At 45.8% G+C, this 15,299-nt stretch overlaps 1 protein-coding gene and 1 long non-coding RNA gene across 2 annotated transcripts in view; both read left to right on the top strand.

Annotated features, from left to right (window-relative positions):
- The first annotated feature begins 1,061 nt into the window (after positions 1–1,061).
- Positions 1,062–15,299, top strand: part of LOC308588418 — a 55,903-nt gene continuing 41,665 nt past the window's right edge. Inside the window, exon 1 of the long non-coding RNA XR_014008736.1 lies at positions 1,062–1,156. This is a non-coding gene — a long non-coding RNA (uncharacterized lncRNA). The remainder of the gene's footprint in view (positions 1,157–15,299) is intronic.
- The window catches only part of VAPB (VAMP associated protein B and C), a 46,556-nt gene continuing 35,668 nt past the window's right edge, over positions 4,412–15,299 (top strand). Inside the window, exon 1 of the mRNA XM_081196715.1 lies at positions 4,412–4,893. Within this exon, the coding sequence (XP_081052841.1) occupies positions 4,836–4,893 (58 nt within the window). The 5' untranslated portion in view covers positions 4,412–4,835. The remainder of the gene's footprint in view (positions 4,894–15,299) is intronic.

The following is a 15,299-nucleotide window of genomic DNA, read 5'->3' as shown; positions in this document are numbered from 1 at the left end:
GCAGTATATGTCCTGGGGTAAAATGCTAGAAAAAGCTCAACAACTTGGGGTAAAATTGTAAAAAAAGCTCAACAACTTCAATCCTAACAACTTCGATCAGCTCTCGCACATGTTCACTACTTATGGCACTCTTTGAAAAATGTTTGGGCACCCCTGCCTTAAAGTAATGCCTGATCAGAGTCTGATATTTAGCATACAAAAAATGTTAATGTTTCCTAAAGCCCATGGCAAATGAGTATCTATGGTTAGGAGGCTGATGCCGGTCGCCTCCCTTGGGCAGCTTAGAACAGCTGCTGGAGAAGCTACCACAGCTGAGGCCCAGCCCTGCGTGACGCACCAGATATGGGGCAGGCAGAGGGTACCCTGAGCGGGAAGAACAGACCCTCCAAGTGTCCCTATTTTCCAGGGACATCCCTGATTTAGAGAAGCAGTCCCTGTTTCTGATTTCAACCTGGAACATCCAACTTTTCCTCAGGACGTCCCTATTTCCATTCGAGAAATGTTGGAGGGTATGGAGTTATCACACACACACACACACACACACACACACACACACACACCGCAGCCGACTGAAGGCAGTCCTGTATAGGGAAGGTTTTTTAAAATGTTTTATTATGTTTCTATATATGTTGGAAGCTGCCCAGAATTGCTGGGGCAACCCAGTAAGATGCATAGCTGTCAACCGTCCCTTATTTGGCGGGAAAGTCCCTTATCCCAGCACTGTGTCCCGCTGCTGTCCCTTATTGATGATGTCCCTTAAATTTCCCGGGTTTCAAAGGAAGCAGCTCCTCTCCCTCCCTCCCTGCCGGCCAGGGAGGAGGGAGGCTCCAACTGTGTTGCTTGGCTGCGTTGCTCACCCAATAAGGAATCTAAGAACGACTGGGGGGTGTGGAGCTTGCATGCCTTGTGGCGATCAAATCGGCCGCGTTGCCTGGGGACTCGCCTTTGCTCAGCGCTTCCCAGCAGAGAGGTGATGGTGGTTTTTCTTGCTGCATCCCCTTTGCTGGGTTGCTGCGCTGTGGGAACCACCGCTTGAGGCTTCTTTTGGCTGCTGGGCTGGCTGGGCTTTCTGCCTTTGGCTTGGAGGGGCTCAGAAGTTGAACATACCTGTGCCCAAAAAATCCCTTATTTTGGCTGCTGATCCCTTATTTTTGAGGCTGCTGGTCCCTTATTTTCAAATCTGTAAGTTGACAGCTATGGTAAGATGTCTGGCGTATAAATACTAAAATTATGGAATGGGACATCCCTATTTTCATCAGGGAAATGTTGGAGGGTATGTGTGAAATTTCCCCCATCAGATGGTGTGCTTCAAGCTTTTCCTGTGACAACTGCTTTATGAACTGTTCGATTTTATCAGGGAAATTGTTTGCCCTTCCCACAGTGATTTTTGTGTCACGCTAACATCCTGGACGTAGGGAGGGAGCACTTGCCAGGTCACCGCATCACACAAGTGTGTTTGTAATTCCAAAGGCCAGCATAATAACAATAATAAATCTCTCTGGAGGAGGGGAAGGAAGACCTGTAACAGGATGTTTCTGAGCCATGGGGCTGGGCACGGATGAGTAACATCGCACTTACATTATGTGCCATATGAAATCACTGCTTTAATTCTGTTTGCAGCCAGTTCTGGAAAAACATGGCTCCCATACTAAATGAGCCCAGTTGCATTCAAATGTTTTTAAGACCAGTAGCTATTTTTATACATCACATTGCACTAGAAAATTAAATAGTCTTCTAGACCTTGGTTAAAAGCTGAGGTTTATTTACGACGTGGGCTCTGCAACATAAGCTTGCAGCACGTCTCCACAGTACAGTGGTACCTCAGGTTACATACGCTTCAGGTTACAGACTCCGCTAACCCAAAAATATTGCTTCAGGTTAAGAACTTTGCTTCAGGATGAGAACAGAAATTGTGCTCCGGCGGCGCGGCAGCAGCGGGAGGCTCCATTAGCTATAAGTGGTGCTTCAGGTTAATAACAGTTTCAGGTTAAGTACGGAACGACCCCCGGAACGGACCTCCGGAACGAATTAAGTACTTAACCCGAGGTACCACTGTATTGTGCTTTGGTTCAGGGCTTCAGGCAGTCTGTAGCATACCCTCCAAGGGTTCTGATTTTCCAGAAACAGTGCCTGAATTCCGAAAAGTCATCCTGGCTTCTGATTTGATCCCAGAATATCCCTAGATTCCAGTCTTTCTTCTTCCCAGCAACCCTTGCTAAAAACTCTCTTTTCCTGTCACCTCAGAACCAGTTGCCCTGGCAAGCTCTCAACAGCCCTCTGTTGTTTCTTAATGGCCCTAGCTTAGCCAGGTTGCTTTGCATAGGCTAGCCAAGGAATACCCATGCAGCTTGTATTTCTCCCTTCGCATCCCAAATAATAAAAACCCTACCATTTATTAAATTCTAGGGTTCAGGGGGTCCCCCCAAATCGTTCCTCTGAGAATACAGAAACCACTGGCCCAGTTTCGCTTCCAACCTGATAGGCAAACTTCCGAGTGTGTTCCTACAGGAAATGGCGACGGGACACTGTAATTAACTTCACCAGCAATGGCCAATCATTTAGGAAACAAGGAAAACCCAAATCATTCTAAGAATCTGGTTTTGCAACCTCTCCTCTGCCAAACTAGGCAGGGAAATAAATGGGTGTGATAAAGCTGCCACAAGATGGAAGGAATAAAATATATTGCTTTCCTTCTGAATAGAATAAGGAGCATGGTGCCTTGTTGTAAATGGTATTTTCTATTTCATTTAATATACTATGATTTAAGACTCCAGTTCATCTCCTAGTTAAGGCCTGAAACTTCAAAGGTTTTTTTTGGGGGGTGAGGAAAAATGTTTAAGGCAAAGTTGCTTCTGTGATACTATCATCACTATTCCACCAGTTTGCACAGCGCTTTACTGCAACCAGCTCCTTGGGATGCAGGATCTGGCCATGGTGTCACATGCCTTTGCTACATCTATGTGATGTGTTCGGAAGCTTCAGCTGATCCAGAATCCTGCCGCCAGAATGGAGACTGGGGCCAATTACAGAGAGCATGTCACTCCCTTGTTGAAACAGCTTCACTAGCTACGGACCCATTTCCAGGCACAATTCGAAATGCTGGTTAGACCATAGCGCCTCTTGGGCTTGCCAATCGGAAGGTCGCCGGTTCGAATCCCCATGACGGGGTGAGCTCCCGTTGCTCTGTCCCAGCTCCTGCCAACCTAGCAGTTCAAAAGCACACCAGTGCAAGTAGATAAATAGGTACCACTCCAGCGGGAAGGTAAACAGCGTTTCCATGTGCTCTGGTTTCCGCCACGGTGTCCTGTTGCGCCAGAAGCGGTTTATGAGTAGGAAAATGAGAGTACCCCAAACGTGTGTGTGTGTGTGTGTGTGAAAAGCACTGCAAAAGTCTATGCAAGGGCTTGCCCAGCATTGTTCTGGGTCTCTTCTTCCTCCTGCATGTGGTAAGTGGGAACCTTGTTGCAACAGTTTAATAAAGAACTGACTTACTAGTTGCTTTGCTTCTCAATAGTCTCTGGTTGGCCTGTTATTTTCTCCTACCAATAGGTTGTTGTTGTTTAGTCGTGTCCGAGTCTTTGTGACCCCATGGACCAGAGCACGCCAGGCACTCCTGTCTTCCACTGCCTTCTGAATTTGGTCAAACTCATGCTGGTAGCTTCGAGAACACTGTCCAACCATCTCGTCCTCTGTCGTCCCCTTCTCCTTGTGCCCTCCATCTTTCCCAACATCAGGGTCTTTTCCAGGGAGTCTTCTCTTCCCATGAGGTGGCCAAAGTTATTGGAGCCTCAGCTTCAGGATCTGTCCTTCCGGTGAGCACTCAGGGCTGATTTCCTTCAGAATGGAGTCTCCTCCAGCACCATAATTCAAAAGCATCAATTCTTCGGCGATCAGCCTTCTTTATGGTCCAGCTCTCACTTCCATACATCACTAATGGGAAAACCATCCACTTAAAGACTCTATACGGGCTCTTGGATACCCCATAAGGGAAAAGGAGCAGTTTTTAATAATAATAATAATAATAATGGCATAGGACGCCTCCCTATTGTCGAGAGTATGTAACAAAACCCAAAGTGTGCAATACTTATGCTCATTTACTCGAATGCCAGCTGGACCCCCTACTGCTTTCTCCCGAGTAAGCCCTCTGCGCCTCTCCCCCCCCCCCCCCGCGCGGCTCCTTGCGCGCTTCCTCCGCGGCGCGTGCGCCCTCGCCTCCTCCCGGCTCCCTTTTAAGCCCCGCCCAGCATGACGCGCGCCGTTCCTTTCGCCTCCCCAAGCGCTGGGTTTGCCTCTTGCTGCCGCCCCCCCCCCCCACTCCGCCCGTGCCGGCTGGAGACGTCAGCTTGCAGCTTCCCTCTCCGCCCTCCCCCTTTGCCATTGCTGCATCGTCCTCCCCGCCTCCTTGCCAGGCAGGGAGGAAGCAGCAGCAGCGTCGGCGAGCGAGCGAGTGTGCGCGTTGGGGGCGCGCGCGGCGGCTTATTCCCCTCGCTGTGTGCAACAGCCTCCGGTGGGTGCTGCCGCGTCTCGCCCCCACCTCCCTCCGCCCTAGAACCGGAGCCGCCGCCGCCGCCGCCACCTCCCTCCTCCGCGCTTATTTCCCTTCCCTTCCCAGGCTCCTCTAAGCAAGGAGCTCTTACCCAACCAGCCGCGGGTGCGTCCCTGGCGTGTGTGCATTCTTCTCCTTCCCTCCGCCTCCAAATCGCAACCTTATATAAATATATATATATATCTCATATAATATATATATATATATATATATATTGCTGTTCCCTCTCCAACCCTGCTTGGTGCCTCCACCGCCGAGGAGGAGGAGCGGCAGCAACAGCGGCAACAACATGGCGAAAACCGAGCAGGTCCTGAGTCTGGAACCGCAGCACGAGCTGAAATTCAAAGGTAAGGAGGGCGCGGGGAGGGGGCGGCCGCCCATGCAGCAGCCATGCGACGCTTCCTCGCCTTCCCTTTCCTTCCCACCGCCTGTTTCTCCCCCCCCCTTTTATTACTACTATTATTCATTTTCTGAAACGGAAAGGCAAGGTGGCTCCTCCGGCGGCGCGCTCTGCTGCAGCCGCTTTGCCAGAAAGGGCTCAGCTCTAGCGGCAGCCATTTTCCGGGGGCCGCCGGGGTTGGGCAGAAGGAGCAGCGGCGGCGGCGCTCAGCTCGCAGGGCTTGCTGAAATGTCCTTCGTGGTCGAGGAAGGGAACCGCGCGCGGCGGGCGCGCCTTCGCCTCCCCGGGGTCCCCAGGGCGCCGGCATCGCCCGGCTGCTGCGCAATCCTCCCTCGCTCGGGGCGCTGGGGATGCGAGAGGAGCCCTCGAAGCGTTTCTCTCCTTCGGGTGCAAAAGAAGGCGGAGAGAGGGGTGTTTTTCTTGTTGCATTTGCGCTTCGCCCCTGTGCTCGGGCCTGCTCGGGCCCTGGCGCTGCTCCTCCGCTTCGATCCCTGGATGCCCGGGGAAGCAAAACCTTGCCGGGCGCAGCAGCCTTTCAGAAGCGGGAGCAGCCAAGAGGGATCGATCGCCCCAAGAGGCATCATAATGGGATATATTCCCCCCGTTTTAAGCCTGTAGATGCTCCGCGGTGCAATGGGGGAAGCATCTCTCGATCCTTGGTTTGGGCGGGGGCCTACGGATCCCTCGTTGACGGCGGCAATGACGGAGCTAATCTGCGTTTGCAGAAAGGCACAGAAGATCCGTCTCGGGAAACTTGACAGGCTCCCCGATTCTTACGAAAAACAAACATTTGCAAACTTGTAAATGCAATTGCGGGTGTTGCACAATCGCGCGCTGGTGGGGGTCGGGACAGTGAGGTCGGCTCCCTAGGGAAGCGTGTGCTGTGGATGTGAAGAAGCACAGCAGCAACAAATAGCGCTTCATGACGTGTCACACTTGTAAAGTAGCTGGCTAGCGCTGGGTGCGTTGATCGGCCTGATCCCAATTATGTTCACTCGGAAATAAGTCCCATTGAGTTCAGTAGGAGTCAAGCAAGCATGCCTAACATTTGCAACAGATTAAGGGTTTAGGGCGCAATCCTGTGCATGCTTACTCAGAAGCCCCACGGTGGCCAGTGAGTCCCAGGTAAGTGTGTGGGCATCTGTTGTCAATTGATGGTAGCTGAATGACAATTGGAATTTTTATCTTGCTGGGATTGAGTCACATTGCTTTTAACTGCCTGCGGCAACCTTACATCTGCCTAAAAACTGCCTGAAAGTGTGGAACGGGTTTCACTTTGTGTGGCAATAAATTCTAAGACCTTTGGCCTAGTGTGTAACAGTAAACGGCTGACTCCTCCTTATTCCCCTTTTGCATGTTAAGATAAAAACATCTGCTGTTTTTGGAATCCTAACTAAAGAGAGGCCTTTTAATACGTGCCTCTGATTCAGGGTGTTATACCGGGTTTATACTTTAGAAATCAAACACTGATGTTTTCATGGACAGGGCTGCTGGTAATACAATACGGTGAGATTACACAGCAGCAACCAGCAGACTTATTTATAAAGTGGATCAGAAACGTTTCTGCTTGCAGTGGTGTTGCTCCTGTTCCCAGACTCCACCTTTACGTAGGAGTAAGTCCTAAATAAGTGCATGCATGCTTATTTGGGACTAACTCTTACTGAATTCAGTTGAACTTCTGAGTAAACGTACATACATGATGTTGCAGTTAGACATGTATTTGGAAATAGGGTGAATTGTTTTGTCTAATTGCCTCATGCACATACTTGGTCTCCTTGCAGGAAAAGAGTTGTCACTTTACTGAAAGCTGCAATTCAGTTATAAACATGTGGATGAAACATCAGCGGTGCATATGCATGTGAGACAGCAGCCATTATAATATGTATCTGAGGAATATGAAAATGCTGGTTTAATTGTGGAGGCAAGTCCAGACTCAATTCTGCTTCATTAAACATGGCATGTCCATATAGGCACACTTGTGTGCGTACAGATCTAATGAATATGTGATGGAACTGTTGGTGTAAGGTGAGATTAAAAATAGACACACACTGAACTTGGAGATACCATCTTTCTATGACTCATTAGGCACTCAATTGAAGTAAATAAGGTTCAGACCCTGAAGGCCATAGATTGGTGCTAGCATACCCAATAATTCTGGGTTAGAGCTTAATTTGTTCGTGATCTCATGACCGTCTCTAGTAAGACAACCACCCTAAATGATGATTAAGGCCTGTTTGAGTTGAGTGAAACTGGCAAATGAGCTCCAATCCCATGCTGTATCCACCCTTTTTATTTTTACTTTGACCTTGGCAACAGAAATAAAATTTCCTGGGATATTGAAAAAACTGGGTTTTTTGTGTTGTTGTTTCTGGCACATTTATTTTCTTCTATAGATATTTGCCCTGTTTGTCCTATGTAACTATAGATGGGCAGTTGATAGCACCTGCCATGTATTAGTGCTGAGGAGCAATGCAGCAGAAATAATGTGCAGCAGCCCCTATACTCAAATTGCTTCTTATATATAGATATAGGCTTTCCCTAAGTTCTCAGCCCACTTACTCTAAAGTAATCCCATTACTCTGCTGTTAATCAAGTAATGGACTGTGACTTTTATCTGTGCAGATATGCTGTAGAGAGGAATTCATACTTCACTGACACTTTGTGCAGTCATAGTGCCTTCTCATGTATTGACAGTACATTTTTTCTAATTTAGTTTAAGGCCTTGTTTTTAACTTTGGGAGGTATAAAAATTAAATAGGTGAGACCTCATACACTTCCATAATATGCAAGCTGTGTTCTCTGCTAGAAATAAACTGCTGTTTACTGGGGAGTAAAAAAAAGTATACAAAAACATGTCGTTACTGCAAGCAAAAGCACTCAACTCTGTAACATAGAGGACGAAGTGAACATTATTACGCCATGTATATTTGTTTAGATTTGCACCCACACATCCAATTTTAGAAGGATGGATTTAATCTGTCTTCTCTAAGTAAGAATGCTTAGGATTGCTGCATATCTTTGAGGCAAATGTCACCAGTGCTTCAGCAGGTACTTCTGCCCTAATTGCAAAACAGTGCAGTAAATAAATAATAAGAGGAGAAAAAGGGCTTGAGACTCCAAGGGAGTGAGAGCTGGAAAAGTGATTCAGGTTTCCTAGGTGGCATCGTTAATATATAGGTGCTTGGGTGGCCAACAAGTCTTTACTCAAGTCTTGCTCGGGCAGGAATTAAGAATGCAGAAGACAGAATTAGGGAGCTCTGGGAGCTGTGAAGAAGCTTCTTACAGGGAGGAGAGTTTGCTAGAGCATATTGCATTTTGCATGCGTGTTCAATATTTGTCATCTTCAGGGAGAAACTTCTGCCTGAAATTCTGGGGATCTCCCAGTCATTGTAGACAGTACTAAACTTGATGGACTGGTGGACTGATTCAGTATAAGGAAGCCTCTTCTGTTCCTCCTCCTACAGGTTTGTAGACAGTCCCTGTTTTCCTCTTTGCAACTGTAAGGTCAGAAGAAGCTTTCAGAATCTCTTGGGGAGGCATCGCAGTGGTCCTTCATACACACACACACACACACCCTCTTCAGTGATTGACATAAAATCTAATTAAAATTCATATAATTGCAATAATAAAATAAAACGTTTTTTTAAAAAACTGTAGGCCATAGACAAAAAGTGAACAGTGCACCAAAAGAAAAAAAATAAGTTCTATGAGTTAGGAATCAGAAGCCATGAAAGCTTGGGATAAACTTAAGTGTCTTTAAGAAGGATTTAGAGCTGGCTACTGACTCTGTTCACTTCTTGACCCACACAAGTGAGGGCATTCCAAAGTCTAGGTGCCACCACAGAGAATATGCTCCTCTGCTTTCACCAAACAGCCTGCTGCAAACTTGTCTGCTTATGCCTGCGTTACATGCAGAGAGAAAAGCACAGCAAGTACCATTGGAAGCCCTTGAACACACTTGAAGTTCTGGTTAATACACATTAGAAGTGAGCCGGAAGAGAAAACAAATCTTGGCCTGGAGACTAGCAGTTATGTTAACGTAAGCAGGGTGATTCTCTCTGATGGTTCAAGTTGCTAGTTCCTTGGATAAGTACAGAGACCTGTGAATAGGGTTGCTAAGTTGTTCCTTCTGCTTGTCCTGCTCCTGTGCTTTTTAGTAGCTCACATGCAGAAGTTGAAAGAGGGGAAAGGTCTTCCTGACATGGAGGTAAAGTGAACAGCTGCTGAGTGACGTGTGGCCTTCCAGATGCAGTTGGACTACATCTCCTATCCTTGACAAGGCAGCATAGGCTTGCACATAGCTGTTTGCGTGCCAACCTTTGGCAATGAATAATTGCTGCTGGATGATAATATCACAGAATATTTTGTAAATTGGAAGATAATTTTCTTCCACCCTGTTGATAGGCAACTGGTACGCAGCCATTGTCAGCTGGTTGTAGAACAGCTGTTAGCTCTTATTGGAAATGTTTGCAGGCTGGTATTTTCAGAGCTGGTGGTAGGTGGTGGTGAGGCTGTGATTTTCCTGTTTGGGCAGACTGGAGTGGTTGTTACTTTGAGAACACCTGAGTTCCGGTTGTATGACTGAAGATCCCTGCCTCTTCTTTTCCTGGGTTGGAGGAGACATTGTATTCCAGGTGTGGCACGGAGCCTCAACCTTAGTTGTACATCCCCAAACTTCTTGTGTTACCTTTGCTTAATATGCAGCATTCCTCATCAAAGAATAACGCACCATGTAGCAGTTCCAGGTTTACTTGGCTCTCATTTATCCTGAAAAATGGAGGAGGCAGGCTCACCTGAGACATGTGCTCTTTATTGAAAATTGTCATGTTCTACCATGGTACGATGAGCTAGTTTGCTGAAAGTTCCGTAAGTTCAGTGGGAGCACACTAACTTATTTTAATTGCACATGACTGACTGAAACCTGCATGATGGTAGAGGAGAAAATTGGCACAGCCTTTGATCTTTTGGCATATCCTCTTCATCTTTGCTCCAAGTGGGTTTTCCCAAGTGGGTTTTTACTAGAATTGGAAAAAGCTTGGATTATGCAATTGTTTGCTATTTTTATTAGGACAGTTTATCATACGGCTGCTATTTCTCTTTGCTCCCTTCCGTTGAAATCACTGGCTAAATGTCTTTCTGCTTAATCAAGAGCAAGCATTAAGCTGTCGGATACCAAGACCTAAAGTTTATTCCATACACGCAGTGGAGATGGAAGAATGTTAACTAGAAAAAACCCGGGAGATGATTCAGCAGGGATTGGAGCTTCTTTCTGCTAATTCTGATTTGCAACTATCAGAACAGCACCAGATCCTCTTCCTGTTCTTTTAGATGAAACATGCCCCAAATGGAATTAGATAGGCAGTAAACAAAGATCTGTGGTCAAGCTATTTTAACCAATTTTCTTTCCTGTTCATAAACAGGTTAGGACAGTGGTTCTCCTGCCATGGATTGTGGCAGGAGATGATGGGAAGCGTAGCAGGAAGATTCAATAAAACATTTAAACATTTCAGTGTGGTATAGTATAGTATTAAAATATTTTTTTTTATTTGGATATGGATGGATACCTTTTCAAAACCAAGCACTGCTGGGAGTTTTTTCTTTTTGTTTTCCAATCTTATAAAAAAAAAAATCGGCGTGGCTGAATTAAATCTTTATTCTGAAAGTGTGGCCCAGAGAGTTAGACCATTGGTCCATTTAGCTCAGCAAGCAACGGAACATGAATTTTCCGTTACTTGCCAGCACTACTTGCTTTGAAATGCATCCTTTGTGCAGTTTTAGGTCAGATTTGCTTTTTGCTTTTCATTTAATGGCACGATCTTCTTCTACTGAGAGCATGTTCACTTCTAAAGCTTGCTTAAGAGAGACGTTCTGGTGGGTTGTGGCTATTGAAGACTTAAATTTCTTGGGGTTCTACAGTTGGCGGTGTCAATACTTGTGGAACACACAAATACCTGTTTTGAGTGGAATCTCCACTGTCTGGAGATTTAGCTCATTGCCTTCAAAAAGGGAGGGAAAGGACTTTAAACATTCAATCTGGGATTTTTTAATATCTTGCCAACAGCCTTTTCTTTCCCAGATCAAGCATGGTGTTTCAGAAATAGCTTGAGGCTTAGCAGTGCTCCTTCCAAGCTCTCGCTTGTCATTGAATGGAGAACTGAAACAAGATCTAAAATTTTCTGCTTAGCAGAGAAAGTGAGCATGGCTCTTTCCACCTCCCATCAGTTTCACAAAGCAAAAATGTCTGAACTAGGGTTTCCCAAACTTGGGTCTCCAGTTGCTTTTGGACTACAATTCCCATCATCCCTGACCACTGGTTCTGCTAGCTAGTGGTGATGGGAGTTTTAGTCCAAAAAACAGCTGGAGACCCAAGTTTAGGAAACCCTCGACTAAACTTTCCTGGGTGAACGAAAATAAAGCCAGAGACTTGAGTGTTTATTTTTAGCAGGGTCATCTAATCAATAGTATAGGTTGGATTTTTTAATCCTTCCCCCTGATGTTAAAGGTAACTAACCATTGATGATGAGTTGGGGGGGGGGGCGGAATCCTGCACAAAGGATAAATGGGTGTACTATTCCTTCCACTGAGGAATAACAAGTAGCAAAGCTTCTCCTGTTTCATAGCACTTCAGGCCAGAGATTGCATATTGGAACGCTCCTCCTGTCAATGTTGTAAGACTGGGTCATCCTACCCTTCTCCCTGACATACCTGTGTTTAGGGAGTTTTTCGATGGGGAGGGCAGAGCATTCGAAATTCCTCCCTCACCCACAGCTCAAAGTATTACAGCCCCAGAAAAGCTATACCATTTGATTCTCCAGAATGTATAAAATGGCCCTCAGTCTGCTGGGTGCAGACTGTAGCAATTTAACTATAGATTAAGAGTAGTATTTGGCTACACCCAGAAATTAGTTAAAGATTAAGGGTAGTTTCTGACTAAGTCAGATTGAGTAAGCCCATTGAGCTCAGTGAAGTTAGTTGGAGCTCTCATGAGTCAATTGATTTAATGGGCTCAGGGGATGCGGGTGGCGCTCTGGGTTAACTCAAAGAGCCTAGGACTTGCCGATCAGAAGGTCGGTGGTTCGAATCCCCGTGACGGGGTGAGCTCCTGTTGCTCGGTCCCTGCTCCTGCCAACCTAGCAGTTCGAAAGCACATCAAAGTGCAAATAGATAAATAGGTACCGCTCCGGGGGAAGGTAAACGGTGTTTCCATGCGCTGCTCTGGTTCGCCAGAAGCGGCTTAGTCATGCTGGCAACAAGACCCGGAAGCTGCATGTCGGCTCCCTCGGCTAGTAAAACGAGATGAGCGCCGCAACCCCAGAGTCAGTCACGACTGGACCAAATGGTCAGGGGTCCCTTTACCTTTACCTTACTTTACTCTTAACACCCAGATTTCATCAACAGCCTTTAAGGAAGGTTGTAACTCTGCTCATGGAACATTGACATGGTGCTTTACAAAGAATGAGAGCTCTGGTCCCTGCCCCAAGGGGCTAGCAATCTAGATTAGAGCAAGGTGGTGCCCTGCTGGTGTTCTTTGACTATGGCCTTGCTGGCTAGGACTAATGAAAGTCATAGTCCAACATCTTCTGCATTGCCCCACCATGGCCGCCTCTGATCTAGAAATTGACATAAGGGAGATACAGAACAGAAAGGGGACAGAATTGCAGCCAAGGGTAAAAGGAGACTAGTACATTATTATTTCAAGTACACTTGCTGCTTTAACGACAACATCCGTTCAGCATGGCCATGTGATTCTGGAGTTGGCAGAGGCTCATGGTCATTGTAGTCCCGAGCACTTAGGTTGCATTAGGGTATTTCAGTTGCAGAATTCAGAAAATTGCAGTGTTCCGAAGAGTCCATTCTCTTGGATAAACTTAATTTTTAGGAGATCTTCTTGATGTGGTTGCATTTTAGTAAATATGGTAGAGAGTACATTATTGCAAAAAAAGATTTTTTAAAAGTCTAGCAGAGTAAAACTTGCAGAAAATACAACTGAAGCAGCTAGCTCTGATTTGTCACACAAAATTGTAAACAAATATGTAGTATTTGTGGCCGGGGCAACCTAGCCAGATGGGCAGGGTATAAATATTGAAATTATTAGCATTAGTATCTGGGTTTCAGAGGTGCTGGAAGAAATTCCCTTTAGGTTAGATCTACTGTTCTTCTCTTAAAATGATTTGATTACTTATTTACATCAGTATGCCAAAAAGGCTTTTGTGAAAGTTTTGGTTTATTATTTTTTAAGTAAGCGTCCATAACTATTTCTTGGGAGAATGGGGTTTATCAGAATCTAATGCACAACCCTATTTTAGGTGTGCTTGTGGCAGCAGCCAGGGTGCAGTTTCCGGTTTGACCTATGGCATGACTGCAGAATCGAACATTTTGAGATGCCTTTGATTTTGACCACAAAGAAATACAGCCAAGTGAAAGTTTTACAGCCTCCTTTGTAGATAATTTAGATTCATGAGACTGGGGACTTGTTAAGATTTGGTTGGCTTCTAACATAAAATTGCATGGTCCATTTATTGTATTTTATTTGTTTATAAAATATTTATATAACCCCCATCTCATATATTTGTTGTCATGTCACCTTCAGCTTTGCATCTACAGTGGTACCTCAGGTTAAGTACTTAATTCTTTCTGGAGGTCCATACTTAACCTGAAACTGTTCTTAACCTGAAGCACCACTTTAGCCAATGGGGCCTCTTGCTGCTGCCGTGCTGCCGGAACACGATTTCTGTTCTCATCCTGAAGCAAAGTTCTTAACCTGAAACACTATTTCTGGGTTAGCGGAGTCTGTAACCTGAAGCGTATGTAACCTGAAGCGTATGTAACACGAGGTACTACTGTATTGATCTGAATTTGGGCAGGTTTAATCTACCCAGGCTTGTTTGTCACTTAGGGTTCACATATTTAGTTGCCTGGTGTGTTAGATGGTCACCAGCAGGAAATCCATGCAATACAAACATTACATTATTCTCTATAGCTTCTTCCCAAGCCCGGGGTCTTTCTGATAATAGCGTGCAAGCATTTTATGGGTGTTTACCCCCAATTTTCTGTTTGCATGCTTCAGATTTTGCCTGCATATGACTGTGGTTGGGGCCACCCCCAAATCCTCCAGACCCAGAGAGTACTGTTTGGATGGGTGGTTGGTTGGATAGATATAACATAATTGAAGAAGCAGAGTGTGTTCACAGACACGTCCTACACGGCTTGGCAACATCAAACAATACTCTAATGTTAAAGCTGCAATGCTCTGCGGGTGGGGAGTGTCCAGCATTTTCCTTGTCCCTCTGTTTGAGTTGTGATCTGCTTACTTGACCATTTTAATTTGGGGTAGTTTTTTGCATTGTTGTCCTGAATGAAAGCCGGAAAGGACTGAGAAGTCACCCCACCCATGGAGTGTGAATGTCTATAGAGTCTGTGTGTGGGATTCTTTGGCAAAGGAAAATCAGTAATTGGTTTTTGTCAGTTTTGGGGTGAGTAATGTGCTGTTTGAATTGATTCTGTCTGTGGCTGCGGGCAGGCTGTTGGGTGTGGGGCAGACACCAGATTTGTGCAAGCCAAATAATGGCTCTGGGGGTAGGCCGACATGCAAACTGGTGGGAGATGGGCTGGAATCCGTAACTAGCTGTGCTCCATGAACCATGCACTGGAGTGAGGACTTTAGAATTATTAGAGATTTGGGATTTTAACAGCCCAGCTTAGTTCAGTGCAGAGGGGGTCATGTTTTTGTTGGGAATTAGAAACCTCATGTTTGTCTCCTGCAAACCATCCAGCAGTCTGTCAGTACAGCTCCATCTACCTTTTGCCCAGTGTTCAAAATTAGCCAGGTGCATTTTGCACCCGGCTTTCCATTACTTGTGGCCAAGTGAAGATCTCTGGGCCCCAGGATGTCACCTGACATCTCCACCATCTGGAGATCATTGGATCTGAACTGTTTTCACATGCTAATACAGTGGTACCTCGGGTTACAAACACCTCGGGTTACAGACTCTGCTAACCCGAAAGTTGTACCTCAGGTTAAGAACTTTACCTCAGAATGAGAACAGAAATCACATGGCAGCGGGAGGCCCCATTAGCTAAAATGGTACCTCAGGTTAAGAACGGTTTCAGGTTAAGAACGGACCTCCGGACTGACTTAAGTTTGTTACCAGAGGTACCACTGTAGCACATCCTGTAGAATTCTATCAGTTATATTTTATCTGCACAATCGGAATGAATTTCTGGAACAAAATTGCTTTTTCTGTGAAGCCTGAGAGCAGGAGCAGTCACCATTAAGGAAAAGAGGGCGGAATAGGCCAATATATATGTGGACTATCCCTGGATCAAGTGACTTTTCTTCTTTAAGTTCTCAAA

Source organism: Podarcis bocagei, assembly GCF_964188305.1.
Source record: "Podarcis bocagei genome assembly, chromosome: 5".
In the NCBI taxonomy this organism is placed as follows: Eukaryota; Metazoa; Chordata; class Lepidosauria; order Squamata; family Lacertidae; genus Podarcis; species Podarcis bocagei.
This window is presented reverse-complemented; position numbering and strand designations above follow the sequence as displayed.